Raw genomic sequence first — 14,573 nt, forward strand, 5'->3', positions numbered from 1 at the left:
AGCCGGCAGGGACGGCTTCTCCTTGAGGAGTTTGGTTCTTGCTTATTGTCAACTGGCTTGGGAGGCAGCCAGCTTCTTCAGAGCAAGCTGTCGGAAGTAACAGAGTGCTGAAAAGTCATGGGGATAAAGAGAAGAAAGGATGAAGAGGGAGGGACTGCGGACTAGTAATACTTATACGGGAACATGACACTATTCCGTTGAAACTCAGCAGCACTGCTACTGGGGTCCCATACAGGCAGAAACGACAACGGTTGATGTCATTTCTGTTTTTCTTCTTTTTTTTAAAGGCATATTTGACATATAACATTATATTAGTTTCAGGTGTACAGCATCATGATTCAATATTTATTTCTGGGTTTTTCAACTGGCTGTTCCACTCTGCTGGAGAGAGAGAGACTTCCCGTCTTTACCTGCCCACCCGACATTCATCATCCCGGCTCCCTGACACCCCGGAGGCCCGCGGGGCCCGGCTGGACCATCGCTCCCCCGGCCCACCGCTCGAATCCGTGCCTTTCACACCAAACGGACGCTCCTGAAATGCTTCCTCTCCTCTTACTCTGCAAGGAGGAGAGAGGCCGCAGGCCCAGCGCTTCCTTGAGCGGGGAAGGGGCCGCGGGGAGCACGCGAGCACCTCCATTCTTCACTCTTCCATCTCGCCAATGACTTCCTGTCACCAGGAACAGGTGTGGCGGGAACGAGGCCCGAGCCAGAGCCGGGCCCTCGATTAGAGGTGATGAATGACGCCCCGGCCCAGGCTGAAGACCCGGCGTCTCTCCCCCTCATCCGTCTCCCTGGGCTCCGGGGTGCGGATCTTTTCATCGCCTCCTCATTTGGCAAGGATGCTCCCCAAACCCTTGGCTGGGAAAGACATAGAGAAAGGAGTGGGGGGGGGGCGGGGAGGGACAGGGGGGGGAGGGGGCGCAGGAGGAAGGGGAGGGAGGAACTGGCTCCCTCGGAGGCGACACCTCCTGGATGCACATTCCTGGCTGGGATGGGCCCATTCATCTTGAAGAGTAATCCCCGCTGCAGAGGAGGGGAGACAGTTGTATTAATTTGTGCCTCTGCGATCTCATCTTCATTGGGGGGAACAGAGTATTTGTTACTGGAACGGCTAATGGAGCAGTTTGCCAGCAATTTTCCCATTTCAAACAACATCTCCGCGGCTAATGTGGAAGGGTTTGTCAGGCCGACCCATAACACAGACAGATCGCTCTCCAGGCCGTGAGAAGGGAGGCAGGGGGGAGGGAGGGAGGGAGGGCGGGGAGAGGAGGGAGGGAGCGTCAGGACAGATCGTTCTTGGCTGCCGGATGAGTCCAGTCTACAAACGAGATCGCCGCGGTTTGCTGCGAAAGGCTTTGTGGCCCGCTGGAGGGGGCCGGAGGGGGCTCTTCTGGGCACCTGGGTGCCGGTGGGCCGGGCAGGGACCCGGCTGGCTCACGGTCAGCCACGGAGCACTCACAGGGTCTTGGAGGCGTGGGCTCCTGCTACTACTGGGCACTGCCACCCACCGAGGCGGCGGACTCGGGCAGGCTGCCTCGACTGAGAAGTTCCGAGGACTTTCTCGTTTTCCGGATGAGCCGAGTTCAGTGGGGGCTTCTCAGCTACGACAGCAGCTCCGTGGGTCTCGGGGGCCACCAGTCAGGTGGCACATTCCCTCCAGGAATCCTGTGTTTCACTCGCCACTTTGGCAAGGGACTGCGTCTGGGTGATGCCTCGGGAGAGAGCCACTGTCCGTTAGTGACAGCAGCCCCCTCTGCGTGTGTGAGACCACCCGCTGCTCCTGGCTGTGGGTCAAGGGCCCGTGCCAGTCGGGTCAGCGCCGGGCGAGAGGTCAGCTGGCTGTCCGCGATGTTCCCCGTCAATCAACCTCCACTTTAGGGAACGGGTGAATGGCTGAGGGAGGGATGGATCTGTGAGCGGGAGGGTTTAGTCATCTGGTGACTTAATCCAGCTCAAGACAGCCCAGCACAGAATTCAAGTTTATCGCTACCATACGGGGAGAGCTATCACTTATGGAGTCGAGTTGATTTATATCCATGATCACTTCTAATCCTCACACTTGCGAGGCAAGCCGTGCAGGCCCTACTTGGTGAACGAGCAACGTCAGAGCTAGAGGGATCGCCAAAGGACCCGAGTGCGGTGGGGGCAGCACTGCCACCCCCCTGTTTCTGCCCACTGAACACACCGCCTCGCCACCGTTTTTGAAAAAAAAAAAAAAAAAGGGGAAACCGAGGCCCATGGACTAACGTGGCGTTTCCGAAGTCATAGGAACCGTTTAGGAGGTCAGGACCCCGGCGCTCTTTCTGAGCCTCTGCAGAAGCAGGTGTTATGTAGGAAGGCGGCAGGAACAGCGGGAGGACGGAACAGAGACGGGAATGTGGGTGCGGGATGCGAAGAGAACACCAGGTGTGACGATCAAACTGAGAACAAGGAGTTCCAACCTGAGCCTGTCCGCCCTGCGGGGATGCTGTCCCTGTCCCTGGGCTCGGAGTCCTGCACTCTGGGGAGGGCCTGTGTCTCGGCCACCTCTCCGTGTCTTGCGCTGCTGGATAGCCAAGCCCAGGGCAACGCCAAGGCCCTGAGAGGGACGTCACCCTTGCCCCAGCAGCCTCGGTTTGTCCTGGGGTGGGGAGTTGTGAGTAGTCAGCTACTTCAAATGTAAAGGAGAGGCCAGGGTAGCCATGATGATGAGTGCTCATGTGTAGCAGGCGCTGAGAAGTGAGGGCTCAGACTGAGCTCCACCCGACTTGTCTAACGATAATTATACCTCTCGGCGGGAGTGTGTGGGGGGGCCAGATCCCCATCGTTATCACTATCCCCAGTTAAACATGGGGAAGTGGAGGCTCAGAGATGCTAAGGCACTTGTCGGGATTCACACAGCCAGGAGGAGCCACGGCTGGGGCACAAATGCAATGTCCTCCAGTTTGGAAGCCCGCACTCTCCGTCACTGAGCCTGACTGAATACCCTCCGATCTTCCCGTCCTGGCCTGTGCTCCTCCTCAGGGACCCTGCCACCAAGGGAGTGAGGCTGGGGTGCGTGTGCGTGTGCGTGTGTGTGCGTGTGTGCATGCACGCAAGCACATCTCTATCAGCGGGCGCCCTTGGTGGCTTTTACTGGTAGCCCCGTCCTACAGCCCGGAACAAACACACAGGGCCCCACTCCCAGGGACAAAGAATCCAGCGTGAAGGACAGAAGCGGCAGGAACATCAGCAGAGACCGGCACACGCACAGGGCCGTGTCTGAAGCCAGGAGCCCCTTGAGGTCTCCTGAAACCGGCAAGTGTGTCTTTCTTTGCCCAGTGAACATTCTTCGGGCTGCAAACTGACTCAGAAGAACCAGCACAAAAAAATGAACGCACAAGTCACGTGTCCGAGCCGCTTCCGGCGGCGCCAGCGGGAACGCCGGGAGCCACCTGATGGGGGTTTCGGCCGTTCACGTTCTGTATGGATCTGCCCTGGTTACTTGGTGGCTCCTCAATGATCTGTCTCTTGCAAACATGCGACTGAACGCAATATATTTCTAGCAACGCATAAGTCAACACAGTGCCGGGGAGACCAGCAGCGGCTGTGAGTCACCTGGCAGAGAGGTTCTGGAGCCCGGCTGGACAGAGACGAGCACCTGCCGTTTCCTGGGGCCCTCTTCAGGGCAGAGACTGTGCTCTTCACCCCCTGGCCCCTTTTATTCTTCCAACAGCCCTCCACACCAGGTGGCCTGGCTGATATACCCACTTGGTGGATGGAGAAATCATGGTACAAAGAGGCCAATCTGCCTAATGTCAGGTTGCTAGGAAGTGGCAGAGCCTGTACTTGCACTGAGGTGGCTCTGATTCAGATGTTGTGTTCTTAACTGCCTGCCCACCTTCGTGAGGGTCCGCAGTGGTTCCTGAGTCTTCCCCATCTCTCTTAGTCTTCCCTCAGCTTGGGGACCCTTGTTAGGGTGTCCCGGTCCTGCTGAGGGAAGGACATGCCATGTGTGTCCCTCCCCAGAGCCACCCTGGGCCATGCAGTTGGAGAAAAGACACCATCTCCGAGCTCAGAGACTCAGTTCCTGGTGCTTCTCTGTGCTCGGAACAGGGCCGAGGCGGCAGGTCCCCGTCAGGGTCATATTCCTGGCCTCTCCCTTTCTTTACCTTTGCTCCTGGTGGTTCTTCAGAAAGGCAGCGAGTCCTAGACATCCCCACTGAGTTTACCTGTTTGGTTAACAGCAAAGGTAAGGAACGGGGGCATATGTGACCTGAGCCATTCCTAACATGCTCTGCAGAGCACCTGGCACTATCTACAAAAAACCAGAGGTGCAGACGCATAGCCAAATTTGTTCCTACTACACGCAAATGCTCAGGTGCTTTCCAACAGAGGACATTCTTCTTTTCATCTTCGGAAAAAAATGAATGAAGAACAGAACGGGAAACTTAAGCCTCATCATTCTCTACAGTCGTAGATGCATACATGCACATAAGTTTTCATTTTTTTTCCTCCTTCTTTTTGGATTCCGTTTAGATTCCAAACATCGTGTTACTTTTCCCCATGTTATTTAATCTTCATCAACAATCTCTAGAAGCTTTGACAGGGCTCCCTTCTCAAAGGGGAGGACTGGGCGACTCAGGAGACGTGAAAGAGACACGCCCGAAGTAGGAGGCAGGACCACGATTCCCACCCAGGACCGTCCACCCCGAGGCTCTGTTCTTAGTTCCGCTGCTGCCCGTTCGGCTTCTCTTCTGACCACCTGCCCCCCCCTCCTTCCAGGTGGCAGCCCCACAGGAACCCGGTGCTCTCGAAATATTTTAAGGATCACTGATGTCAGTGATTTCCAGAGGACGTTTGCTTCTGTGAAGCAGCCGTCTCCCAGTCCCAGATAAACAACGGGGTTGCGGTGAGGCTGGCTAGGTGGAGGGTGAGGCTGGCTCTTCCCCACTTTCTCCACTGAATACATGCACCTGCCACGGCAGAGGGCAGGAGGCGCTGGGTGACACGGTAGAGGGGCGGGGAAAGGAGCACAAATGGGAAGAAGATGGGACAGAGATTCAGATGGGGGCTCGAAGTACAGATGGTCCCGCTATAGTCCAGAGGACCCACAGGGCGGGCTGACAGTGACAGAGCAGAGGCCGTGCGGGTCTCTGGCTCTTCCCAGAGTCCACCGCCGCTGGAGGCCGGAGCTGGCTCAGAGGAACGTCGGGGAGCGGCAGGAACAGGGCGGCTGACGGGAGCTCCGTTTCGAGGAAAATCTGCAGTGAACGGTCGCACTGTGGGTTCTCCGGAAGAAAGCTATTTTTAGAGGAGCTGGCTCTGCTGTGTGGGGAGACCAGCACACGCGCTCCTCTGAGCAGCTCCGGCTTTGAGAAAGAAGCTGAGAGAGTCTGCCACGCCGCTTTGCATGAGAGACAGCTCCTGCCCCCAGATGTTGGGGAACACAGAGCCCCTCCCCAGGTCTGAGAGCATCACGTTAGCTGAGCAGTGAGAGGAGGGCGTACACAGCCTGCCCCTGCCCCGCATCCCGAAGGGGGAAGGGCGGAGAAGGAGAAGGGCTTGCACAGGCAGTTATGAGCGCGGGGCAGGCTTCTCGAGAGGGACAAGAAAAGGTCACGTTCGGCTGACTTTGGGATAAATCAGACACTCCCCATTCATCCTGGGGTGCAGCCTGCAGCTTCAACAACTCTCCTTTCCCCTTTTCTCATCTTTCAGTCCCCCCCCCTCCCCCCATCTGCTGGTCCTCTCTCACTGCTGAGAGGATGCACTGCAGCTGCTCGAAAGGCTTTTCGGCCAACACACAGGCCCCCGAGCACGGGCTTCGCTGCCTTCGGGAGCAAGTAGGTTTCCCCTTCCGAGTTCTCTCTCATCCGTCCCCTCTCCCAGGACCCTCCTCACCACGGAGTCTCGCCTCACCTGCTTTGATCTCTCAGCTCCGTTTCACCACAGAGGAGACTGAGACAAGCACAGCAGGAGAAGTCCTGGGCAGTCTGTCTGTCTGGTGGGCTGTGGGTGCCCCAGGAGCAGGGGAGCCTTGTTTGCATGCCTGCATCCATTTGCATGACGACGAGCCAGGCTCAGTTCATGATGCAAGTGGCTAGCCTGGTTCTTGACCCTCAGCTCCTATAACATGGTTTCTAATCCCTCTCACCGTGCCCAATAGAAGTGGTGGTCATAGTAACAGCAGTAGTACAATCACTGCAATCTTTGCTAACACGGTCTCTCTCATGTGCTAGATCCAATGCTAAAGATCCGACGGCATCCAGGCACCTTCCCGAGACTCACTAGGAATGTACCATGAGCCTCTGCATTTTTCAGTTGAGGAAACCAAGACTCAGAAAGGTGATCAGCTAGTTGCTAAAAGCCGGGGCTACAGCCAGAATGTGGGTCCCTGGCTGTTGTTTGTGGCTGCTTATTTTTAGAAACACTCTAGCCAGGTGGTCACTTCCAGAGTTTTGGATTTCATAGGCTAGGTGGTTACAGACCAGTTGTGGCAATCTCTCTCTCTGTGTCATACATAATGCATATTTATATAGAAACATGCATTTATAATGACATAATAATCACACATATAATTAAACACACATTTAACACACACTCACTTAGATTCTGCTTTTGGTGGCCATAATTTTATATAAAAAGGAGTATTTTTAATAACAACAATAACAGAATAAGAAAGGCCAAGAATTAAAAATACAGAACCCGCCTTTAAATTATTTTTGCTCAAAAAAAAAAAAAATATTTTGAGTATTTTTGCTCAATGGAGAAATATCACATTGGTCTTGTTTTTCTCACTTTATCCTAAATCAGGAAAAATAATGAAAGAGCCTTTTGAAAATAGCTGCTCTAGCTTGTTACTGTCCGCTTTAGAATTTGATGTCCAGGTGCGAGCTCGACAGCCCAGGTGTGGTCTGGGCTGCATGGGTCCCCCCCTGACATGGACATCTGCAATTTCTCTCCCCGACACCTGAGCTGAGTGCCCCGGGGTTAGGGATGATTGGGGGGGTATGAGGGGGGGCAGCTCAGAGCTCCTGGATCAGGGGTGCGGTAGGCGGTCAACAGCCATGGCTTGAGCACTAGACTGGCTTCCTTCATTGGGCTGTGGTTTGAGATCTGGTCAAGGGAAATTTGTGCCCGCCAAAGAGGAAACCCGGCCGGTGGAGGGAGAAAGGAGCGCTCTGTGGGAATCTGCGATGGCATGAAGGTTGGCAGGGATTCAGTCTTGAACAGCCACCCATCTTGAGAGGGCCAGGGTCCTCCCTTGGCATGATGGACAGGGAAGGCGGAAGGCTCTCATAAAGAAGAGCAAAGGGCCAGCTGGGTGGAGAGAGGAATGGGGCTGGGAAGAGAAGGGTCAAGACCATGGGTGGGAGAGGGAGAGAAGGGGGAGACTGGAGCAAGAGAAGGAGAAATAGAGAGGGGCCAGGGCGCAGAGGGAGGGGAGCAAGGACAGGAACAAGGAGAAACGGGGGGAGAAGGGGCGCTGAGGGATGGGCAGGAGAGGTGGCGAGGTCTAAGGGAACCCCACGGACAGAGGGGCTCTTCAAGGCTGGAGCCGTGGCCGACGAGGGGCCGAGAAGAGTTACAGGAAGACATGAGGGGAATTAATTGTTGGTTCCTGCCTCAGCAGGAAGGCTGAGCCTGGGTGAGGTGGGTGATGGCAGCAGAAGGTGTGGAGGTCAGGTCAGAAGGACACTTTGCTTCTGACCACAGGACGGGGGTGGAGGCATGGATTACATCGACAGGAGGTGGGGAAGAAAGTGTTAAAAGAAATCAGAGAAAAGCTGGCGAAGCAGATGAAGAAAGAAGAAACTAAAGTTTCACTGTTGTAAGTCGTCTGTTTCTTCTCATCTCAGTAAGGGTGAACCCAAAGTCCTTAAAAGGCCTCCACGATCTGGTCCCTCTTACCCCTCTGACCTCATCCCCTAACTCTCTCCATTGTGTTTACTCCCTGCTGGCCTTGCAGTACACCGGGCACACTCCTACCTCAGGACCTTTGCACATGCTATTCCCTCTCCCTGCAATAGTTTTCCTCCAGATATTCACTTTTTTCTGGTATCATTTAAGTCCTTTCCTTGTTTTACTTTTCTCCATAGAACCTTCCACCTTCTACCATAGTATCTTATTTACTTTGTTTTATTTATTGTTTCTCACACTCTTCCTGCCACTAGAATGCAAGCACACACCATAAAAACAGAAATTTTGTCTACTTGTTGACCCTCCCCAAGTACAGAATAATGACTGGAATACAGTGCACTCACAAAAGCTATTTTTTTTTTAATGAGTGTATGAATGAAAGCGTCAATGGGCCATCTACTGGAATGTGTTGGGAACACAAGCGCCCCAGAGGAGGAAGAGGAGGAGAAGGAGGAGGACGAAGACGAGGAGGAGATGATGAAGTGGAGAGACAAGGGAAATGTGTGTCTTTTATTTAGAGGGATTTCACCTAATGATGTTTCCAGTGGGAGGGCTTCACCTAATCGCGTTTTTAGTAAAGCCACCGAAAGGTGAAGGTAGAAAATGAAAACAATCACTGTCATATACAGAGTGCTCTTGGGGGTCCGCGGTGACGGGGTCTCTCTACTCAATCCAGACCAAGACACTGGCCATTTCCTAACGCGCGATGGAAGAGTAGACGAGGCTGAGCTATGCGGGCAAACACATTCTGCTGAAGCATCGGACAGCTGTGCACACACATAAACGCGCGCAGTCCTGCCTCCGCCCCAGGCTTCCTCTGGACGACGCAGTCTGACCGGAGAGGGGCGGGAGCGCACTCCGTCTCTCGCTCAGATGGCGGCGGCTGTGAGACCACTTCATCTTTCGTATCCTTCCGCCACCACCGCTTCCTAGAGCCCTTGCCCACGTGCCGGGGGTCGTACTAAGTGTTTACATGCCTTGTTTCATTTAAGTTTCCGCAACGACCCATGGAGAATGCTATAATTATCACCTTTATCATGGCTGAGAAAACCAGAGATGGAAAAGAGCAATCATTTTGCTCAAAGTCAGCGAGCTGGTAAACGGTGGGGCCAGGACATCATCACAGGGTGACACCCGGGCAGGGACTGGCAAACTTCTACTGTACAGGACATGTTAGACTGTGCTGGGCCACACACTCCTCTGTCATAGCTACTCACGACTCCCTGCTGGACCACCACAGACTATTCACAAACAAATGAGTGTGTGGCTGTGTTCCAATAAAGCTTTATTTAAAGACACCGGTGGTCGGCATATACTGGGCCCACCGGCCGCAGTTTACTGACTGTGCTCCAGTCTATGCTCTTGACCACTGAGCTGTCACCCTGGGAAGCCCTGGCCGGAGAGCAGACATTCCTGAGTGTTTCTAACAGTCAGCGCCAACAGCCCAGCGCGCCACCAGTCTCCCGGAGGACTGGCTGAGACAGAGAGGCGAACTCGTCGGGGACAGAGGGCGGCAGACGGGGCACTTACATTTCGACGATGCCCTCTGGCAGGTTGGCGGGGATCTCCGTCAAGCCCTTCCCGCGACAGTCCACGATGTTATTGCTGCAGGTGCAGGCCGAAGGGCAGGAGATGGAGTTGGCGTTGCAGGACGGAGGCTCCGAGTGGGGGCCTGTGGGGCCAGAACACAGCGGTCAGCGCATGTCCGTGTCAGGAGCCGCCTGGGCCCCTGCGCCCCGACTGCCGCCGGCTCCCCAACGAGGCAGCATTGCCCGATCAGCTACCTGAAGACTGATCGCCAGCTGCCATGTCCCTCGTCTCGTAGACACAGCTGCCACGGGCAACGTATTCAGCCCAGAGGACAGATTCTGACCTTGACCTGACTATTTCTGGATTGTTCCACCTGCTCTGTCATCCCTTCATCCTTGTCTTTGAGAGAGAGAGTCGCTCTCACAGTCACTCACGCATGAAAAGATGCAAAGTGCCCTGGCCGGTTGGCTCAGCGGTAGAGCGTCGGCCTGGCGTGCGGGGGACCCGGGTTCGATTCCCGGCCAGGGCACACAGGAGAAGTGCCCATCTGCTTCTCCACCCCCACCCCCCTCCTTCCTCTCTGTCTCTCTCTTCCCCTCCCGCAGCCAAGGCTCCATTGGAGCAAAGATGGCCCGGGTGCTGGGGATGGCTCCTTGGCCTTTGCCCCAGGCACTAGAGTGGCTCTGGTGGCGGCAGAGCGACGCCCCGGAGGGGCAGTGCATCGCCCCCTGGTGGGCAGAGCATAGCCCCTGGTGTGTGTGCCGGGTGGATCCCGGTCGGGCGCATGCGGGAGTCTGTCTGACTGTCTCTCCCCGTTTCCAGCTTCAGAAAAATACAAAAAAAAAAAAAAAAAGAAAAGATGTAAAGAGCTTACACTGGGACCGCTGTGCCAGGGTGCCCGGTGTCTGCACCCTTGTCCACGTGTTTATTTACATGCAGTATTTTATTTAGTTTTTGCAATGAACCAGTGAGAACACTATGATTATCACACACTGGGGCAATGGCCACGCCCCGTCCTGCCTGTTGGAGAAATTCTCGGGGCGCCTCAGAAGCCTGGCGTCTGAGCTACTGCCTCTCCATCGTTGAGACAGAGGGCAAAGAAGGGCTGTCTCTCTTTTGCTCTGTCAAAATATTACTTGGTTGGGGGTTTTTCGGAAAAAGGGGTGGGGGAGAAAGACATTATGTGCAAGGGCTCACAGAGGTAACAGGACGTTCCGAAGTGGAGGTTTTTTTTCAAAGGGGCGTCGGTGGACTTGCACGCGGAAGTCTGTTCTGGCTGAACCAGACCCAGGTTGCAGCTCAGTCCCCTGGGAAGCGCTGGGTCTTTCAGAGCTGGGAGCTGGTTCTGGAGGCAGTGCGCTAGATTTCCAGGGGCGTTGTCATGGCTTTTAAAAAGCCTTTGAAAAAGATTCCTTAACAAGGTCACTAACAACACCTTTAATTACTCAGAGAGGTAATTATAGCCTCTGTGAGCCTCCCGACTGGCAGCGCACCAGCCTGCATTCACACATGGTGAGGACGTTACTCTCTTGTTGAAACAAAACACTGCAGCTTGAAGGTGGGGGTGCGATGGGTCCGTTCTGCCCTGGGGGCACTCTCCTCACAGGCCCAGCCCATGTCCTTGCGAGCCTTCCGAGTGCTCTGATGGCTGAAGTCCCTCTCCTTTGCGTCAATTCTGCAAGGGCAGAGGCCCTTCCCGTCTCATTGCTGTTATCGCCCCCGAGCCTGAAACGGGACTCGGCACACAGCACCGACTCCACAGCACACCCCGGGTGAGCGAGAGGATGGGTTCAGGAGAGAAACTGCCCTAGGAGCCCTGCAAACCTGGGGGCTGGGTGTCAGCAAGCTCCGGAGGGGAGAGAGCCTTCTGGAAGGGCCCCGAGGAGAGGCAAGGAGGGAGAGAGCCTTCTGGAGAGGCCCCGAGGAGAGGCAAGGAGGGAGAGAGCCTTCTGGAAGGGCCCCGAGGAGAGGCAAGGAGGGAGAGAACCTTCTGGGAGGGCCCCGAGGAGAGGCTCCTTGCTCTCAGTGCCCTGAGCTCTGGTCGACAGGGTCAGCCAGAGTGGCTCTGGGGAGAGGGGACTCCCGTGCCTGGAGTCACAGGCTCTCAGTGCTGGCAAAGGCCACCTGCCCGGTTCCTAAGGCTCGCTCTGTGCCAGCCCACCCACACGGCCAGGGTATCCTAGTCACTCTGCCAGCAGACCCATCCCTCCCAACCTTTCCTGTCCACCCCCTGCTGAGGGTGGCGGGGGGGTAGTGAAGGGGGCACTGGATTTCCAAGGGGACAGAGTGAGGAAACACCACCCTTTCTACCCAGCAAATTCCATGGCTACAAGCTGAGGAGCAGAGAGGAATGGGAACAGAGTTTATGTCAGGACAGGAAGAGTCCCTACATTATCTCTCGTGGAAGTAACGGTCTGGGTATGTGCCTGCCTGCGTGCACCTGTGTGTTCCTGCTGCATAACACGTTCTCCGGGGGGCCCGCGGTCCTCACTGTCTTCCCCTGAGCCTGTCGGCGGGTCCCACCTCCTCCCCGCCCTCAGTCAGAGCCTAGCGACAGTGTAGCCCCCGGAGCCCGTGGTCAGCTTTCTAAGGTGTCCTACTGCACCCTCGGGAGTGCATGCGGCCTTGCTCTTCCAGCCAGCATAGGGGTGCCTATGGACGCTCTCACCCACAACGGGGAGGCGGGTGGGGGTGTGTGGGCAAGCACCTGTCCCCGCAGGGGCCTGGCCCACCCTGCCCCCTTTACCATGTCAGCTCTGGCGTTTCCATCTGGAGCCAAAGCGGTCTCCATGCCAAACAGAGGGAAAGGAAGGCGCTCAGTGAGCGAGAGGGCAGGAGAGATGTGTTCCCAGCCAGAGCTCCCCAGGGGAAAGCGCCCACGGCAGACAGGGCACAATTAGTCTATCTCTGCTGACCGCACAGTTCTGAGACAGGGGTAATGGAGGCTGACCGGGGGGACGGCCGCGGCCCGGCCTCCATCTCCCCTCCATTCTCCTAGCTGGCAGACGGGCATGGTCATCACGCTGAAAGCAGAAGCCCTAACGTATCTGCCTAGATGAGGGGGGCACACGTCACTGGACTTCAGACCTACAAAGGGGCCACACCAACACCAAAAACACAAGCAATCCAATTAAAAAACAGCCACAGGACCTGAATAGATACTCCAGAGAGGACACACTGATGGCCACTAGACACGTGAAAAGATGCTCAATGTCACTAATCATCACAGAGATGCCAATTAAAACCACAGTGAGCTGTCACCTGACACCTGTCAGAATGGCTATCATGAACAAATCAACAAACAACAAGTGCTGGCAAGGATGTGGAGAAAAGAGAACCCTCGTGCACTGTTGGTGGGGATGCAGATTGGTGCAGGCACTGTGGAAAGCAGTATGGAGTTACTTCAAAAAATTAAAAGTGGAACTGCCTTACGACCGACCCAGTGATTCCAATTCGTGGAATTTATCCGAAGAATCCTGAAACACTAACTCGACAGAATATATGCACCCCCCTATGTTGACTGCAGCATTCTTTACAATAGTCAAGATCTGGAAACAGCCCAAGTGTCCATCAGTAGATGAGCGGATAAAAAACTCTGTGCGGTACATTTACACAGCGGAACACTCCTTCCTAAGCCGTAAAAAAAAAAAAAAAGAGGGAAATCTTATCTTCTGCGACAGCCTGGGTGGACCTGGAGAGCATTATGCTAAGTGAAATAAACCAGTCAGAGGAAGACAAGTACCATATGATTTCACTCATGTGGAATCTAATGAATAAATGAACTAACAAGCAAAACAGAGACAGACTCAGGTAGAGAGCAGGCTGACGGCTGTGTGTGTGTGTGGGGGGGGGTTAGGGGAGTGGAGGGATTGAGCAAAAAAGAGATAAAACTCAAGGACACAGACAACAGTGTGGTCACTGCCGGGGGGGGGGGATGGCGGAGGGTATGAGGGGGGTGAATGGTGATGCATGGAGACTTGAGTTGGGGAGTGAACACCCAACACAGTGTACAGATGATGTGTTGTAGAACCGTGCACCCGAAACCTGTGTAATTTTGCCCAAGGACACAGCAGCGGCTAAGCTACAAATGACCATCATCCCCACACAAACGGCTCACGTGTATGGACTGTGTCCTACATTCCAGATGCTGCATTAAGCTCTGGATATGTATGATCTCACTCCACCCTCATTAAAACCCATGACGTCGGTTCCACTATGATCATTCCCGTTATACTGACAAGGAAACAAAAGGATAGGAAATGTTAAGCAAACCGCCCCAGATGCTCTTCTTCCCATCTCCTCTGCCCAAAAAGACACCCCCAAGTGCCTCTCTTCCCTGCCAGGCACCTGAAGGCCATCGGGGCCTCGGGGCGGGACCCAGGCTGTGTAAGCTGCCACGGAGAACTCGGGTACTCTTTTGTGAGAGCTGTGTTTGCTCCTTCCTGCCTTTAAAGAGAACGCCACCCGGGACAGTGCACAGAGTCGAAAACTCCGATGGCCTTGTGAGCAAGTGGAAATAAATTAATTCCGGCATTCAAATTAAGCATCCCTGTTGGCCTCTGGCCTTTCAAAAGGCAACAACAGACTGTGATGACAATGGGACTCGAGCAATTATGATGAGAATATAAATGAATGCGATTTAAATACCAGAGGCATGATAATTTTGGGAATGGCTATAAACCTAATAATCTCATTCTTGCAATGTCCAATTATGGTGTTTTAATTAAAGCCTCCTAAGGAGATGGGCGGCCAGTCAGACTTACCTTAATTATCTTTATACTTAGTAACTGTTCCCAAATTAAAAAAAAAAAGAAGAAGAAGAGGAAGAAAGGGGAAGTTTCGTGTTTCCAGGGAGATGCCCCTATTTCTTTTTTAATAATAAATGAGAATGTTTGTTGAGAGGCTATTAGGATCAAACACTGTTCTACGCACTGGGCACCTTCAAAAATATTAAGATGTGGCCTCTTCTCACTAGGAGACAGGACTAATCTTCATGAAAAGATATCTCACACTCAAAGGCCTTGGGCAGATGAGTGTGAGATGGGTGTACCAGATGTTTGTGTTCAGGGGTGTTCAAAGTGATTGACTCAGGAGGTCAAATGTTTAATCCCCTTCATTTACAAAGAGTGACTGGTAAAAACTTTCTCAGATTAAGCTACCAG

At 54.3% G+C, this 14,573-nt stretch overlaps 1 protein-coding gene across 3 annotated transcripts in view; it reads right to left on the reverse strand.

Moving 5' to 3' along the window:
* The window catches only part of SLIT3 (slit guidance ligand 3), a 616,611-nt gene that overhangs the window by 125,727 nt on the left and 476,311 nt on the right, over positions 1 to 14,573 (reverse strand). For all 3 annotated transcript variants that reach the window (XR_010746197.1, XM_066342686.1, XM_066342687.1), the window contains exon 9: positions 9,412 to 9,553. Coding sequence is in view for 2 of the 3 variants with exons in the window: in XM_066342686.1 (XP_066198783.1) it covers positions 9,412 to 9,553 (142 nt within the window). In the remaining variant the exon portion in view is untranslated. The remainder of the gene's footprint in view (positions 1 to 9,411; positions 9,554 to 14,573) is intronic.

This window comes from Saccopteryx leptura, chromosome 6 (assembly GCF_036850995.1).
Source record: "Saccopteryx leptura isolate mSacLep1 chromosome 6, mSacLep1_pri_phased_curated, whole genome shotgun sequence".
In the NCBI taxonomy this organism is placed as follows: Eukaryota; Metazoa; Chordata; class Mammalia; order Chiroptera; family Emballonuridae; genus Saccopteryx; species Saccopteryx leptura.